General features: G+C 31.3%; 1 protein-coding gene across 1 annotated transcript in view; it reads left to right on the top strand.

Annotated features, from left to right (window-relative positions):
* Positions 1 to 2,843, top strand: part of P4HA1 (prolyl 4-hydroxylase, alpha polypeptide I) — a 92,146-nt gene that overhangs the window by 68,073 nt on the left and 21,230 nt on the right. Inside the window, exon 8 of the mRNA XM_012663214.1 lies at positions 431 to 530. Coding sequence (XP_012518668.1) covers positions 431 to 530 — 100 coding nt within the window. The remainder of the gene's footprint in view (positions 1 to 430; positions 531 to 2,843) is intronic.

Here is a 2,843-nt window from a genome sequence, read left to right as displayed (position 1 = left end):
TCTTATTGTTATAATTAATATTGACAATTTAATTCTAAAAACATGGATTGTGTTGCATATAACTCACAGAAAATAATTCCAAATAAATTAGAAAGGATCATTTTGTTTTAATAAAACATCATGGCCCTGGGAAAATATCTTTTTTTCTAATGTGGCAGTCAATATGTTAAATAGCCTCCTTACATTAATCCAGCTGTTTTCACAGAAACTCTATAATAAATGAGATTACTTTTTTTTTCCATTCCACTGTCTAATTATAGAATGTGACAACTTTTAAAAACTACAATATCAGTAAAGATCATATCAAACAAGAAAATTAACTAAATGCCTTTCGATAAAGGTTTATTGCCCTATATATTATGGCTTTTAAAATAACAGTTCTTAGTCTTAATATAATGAAACATCAGTAAAACTAATATTATCTTCTTAGTGCCTGGCTCTCTGGCTATGAAAACCCTGTGGTGTCTCGAATTAATATGAGAATACAAGATCTAACTGGACTAGATGTTTCCACAGCAGAGGAATTACAGGTAGGTAATCACATTATCCTTAACTTTCCACTTCAAGAGATGCTTCAGATGAGATTTCCTGACACTGAACATGCAGTCCTTGATGTGCATGGTAGTTGACACTGTAAAAAGTGACCCTGTAAGCTGAAACCATGGAAAGTGATTATAATAATTAGTAGGAAAAATTATGATTATTCTGTGACCTTTAAATTTTTTGTCAAAACATGAAAAACTCTTGAGTATAAACATACAGAGAAATGAAAAAATCTGCAGCTCTAACATTTATGAAGTACACTATATTTTCCTTCCCCTAGGCTTCAGTCTACCCATCATGTGGCCAGAGTGGATTTTTTTCTTTTCATTTTCTTAACAGTTTTTCCTTTATTTGTAATAATGAATCAAAGGACTACTTTTTTTCATTATTTCTCTTTTTCTACTGCTATGTCTATAAATTATTTGTCATAAAAAGCAGCTGCCCCATGTAATTATTTTCCACTCCATCATAATCACAACTTGGCTCAAAATATCTTTAGTAAAGAGGCAAATATAGTAATGTTAGTTATAAGGAATAAACATAAAATCAACATGTAATAATCTCATTTATTTTCAATAGTAGAAAAATAAGCATAGGCCCATAAACCAGAGAAAAGAAATAGCTTAGTCTTCAAGCTATGTCAAACATTGCTTACTATTTCTCAGTCTTTTCCTATAGAGAAATACTTTTAAAAATATTTCTGAGTCCTATTTTTGTATTAGATTTTTTTAAATTATCAAAATGTGCACTAAAAAAACCCAGTGCCTTCATCCAGTCTTTCTGATTGCAAAATTCTAACACAAATGCAGTGAATATGCAGCTCATAAATTAATAAGATAATTAGAAGGTGATACACTTTTGCTTCTTTTCAACTTTAAATAATATACTCTAAATTTATCAAAAGACCAAAATGTATTGTTATTTAATGCTAGTTAATTCCCTTTTTCTGGGTAAGTTTTTTGTTTTGTTTTAGTTTTTGTTGTTTGTGTGCATGTGTTTTACAGTGATAATAGTCTGATGCCATCCTACTCCATCTTTGTCAGAATACATGGTCTTCTCCTTTGTTTTTATTGATACATAATAATTATACATATTTATGAGGTACATGTGATATTTTGATATATGCCTACAATGTGTAATAATCAAATCAGAGTAATTAAAGATATCCATCACCTCAAACATTTATCATTTCCTTCTGATTGGACATTCTAAATCTTCTAGTTATTTTGAAATATACAATAAATTGTTATTAACTACAGTCACCCTACTATGCTATAGAACACTAGGGCTCATTTCTTCAATCTAACTGTTCTAACTTTACTTTTATATCTATTAACCAATTTTATCCATTAACCATTGAGATGATCATATGGTTTTGTTCTTCATTCTGTTGATGTGTTGTATCACATTTATTGATTTGCATATATTGAACCATCTTTGCATTCCTGGTATTGATCTTCTGAATATGCTGTTGCATTCAGTTTGCTAGTATTTTGTTGAGGTTTTTTGCATCTATGTTCATCAGGGATATTGGCCTGTGGTTTTCTTTTTTTGTTGTGTCCTGGTCTGGTTTTGGTATCAAGGTAATACTGGCCTTACAGAATGAGTTTGGGAGAATTCCCTCTTCTTCAATTTCCTGGATGAGTTTGAAAAGAATAATTTGTATTAGTCCTTCTTTAAAAATGTGGTAGAATTCAGCAATAAAGCTATCAGGACCTGGGCTGTTCTTTGATGGGAGACTTTTTATTACTGCTTCTATCTTGTTGCTTGTTATTGGTTTATTCAGGGTTTTGGATTTCTTCCTGGTTCAATCTTGGTAGGTTGTATGTGTCTAGGAATTTATCCATTTCTTTTAGGTTTTCCAATTTATTGGCATATAGTTGCTCATAGTAGTCTCTACTTATGCTTTGGATTTCTGCAGTATCAGTTGTAGCATCTCCTTTTTCATGTCTGATTTTATTTATTTGAGTCTTCTCTCTTTTTCTCTTAGTCTGGCTGAAGGTGTGTCAATTTTATCTTTTCAAAAAATCAGCATTTCATTGATCTTTATATTTCTTTTTCAATTTCATTTATTTCTGCTCTGATCTTTATTCTCATACTCATTTCGGGTTTGGTTTGCTCTTGTTTTTCTAGTCCTTTGAGATGCATCTTCAGGTTGTTTATTTGAAGCTTACCTAGTTGTTTTTTTTTTTTTATTTCAGCATATTATGGGGGTACAGATGTTTAGGTTACGTATGTTGCCCTTGCTGCGCCCCTCCCACCCCAGTCCAAGTTTCAAGCGTGTCCATCCCTCGGATGGT

The sequence above is a fragment of the Propithecus coquereli genome, unplaced genomic scaffold, assembly GCF_000956105.1.
Source record: "Propithecus coquereli isolate 6110/MARCELLA unplaced genomic scaffold, Pcoq_1.0 Scaffold80, whole genome shotgun sequence".
In the NCBI taxonomy this organism is placed as follows: Eukaryota; Metazoa; Chordata; class Mammalia; order Primates; family Indriidae; genus Propithecus; species Propithecus coquereli.
Note: the sequence above shows the minus strand (reverse complement) of the source record. Positions and strands in the feature narration are given on the sequence as shown.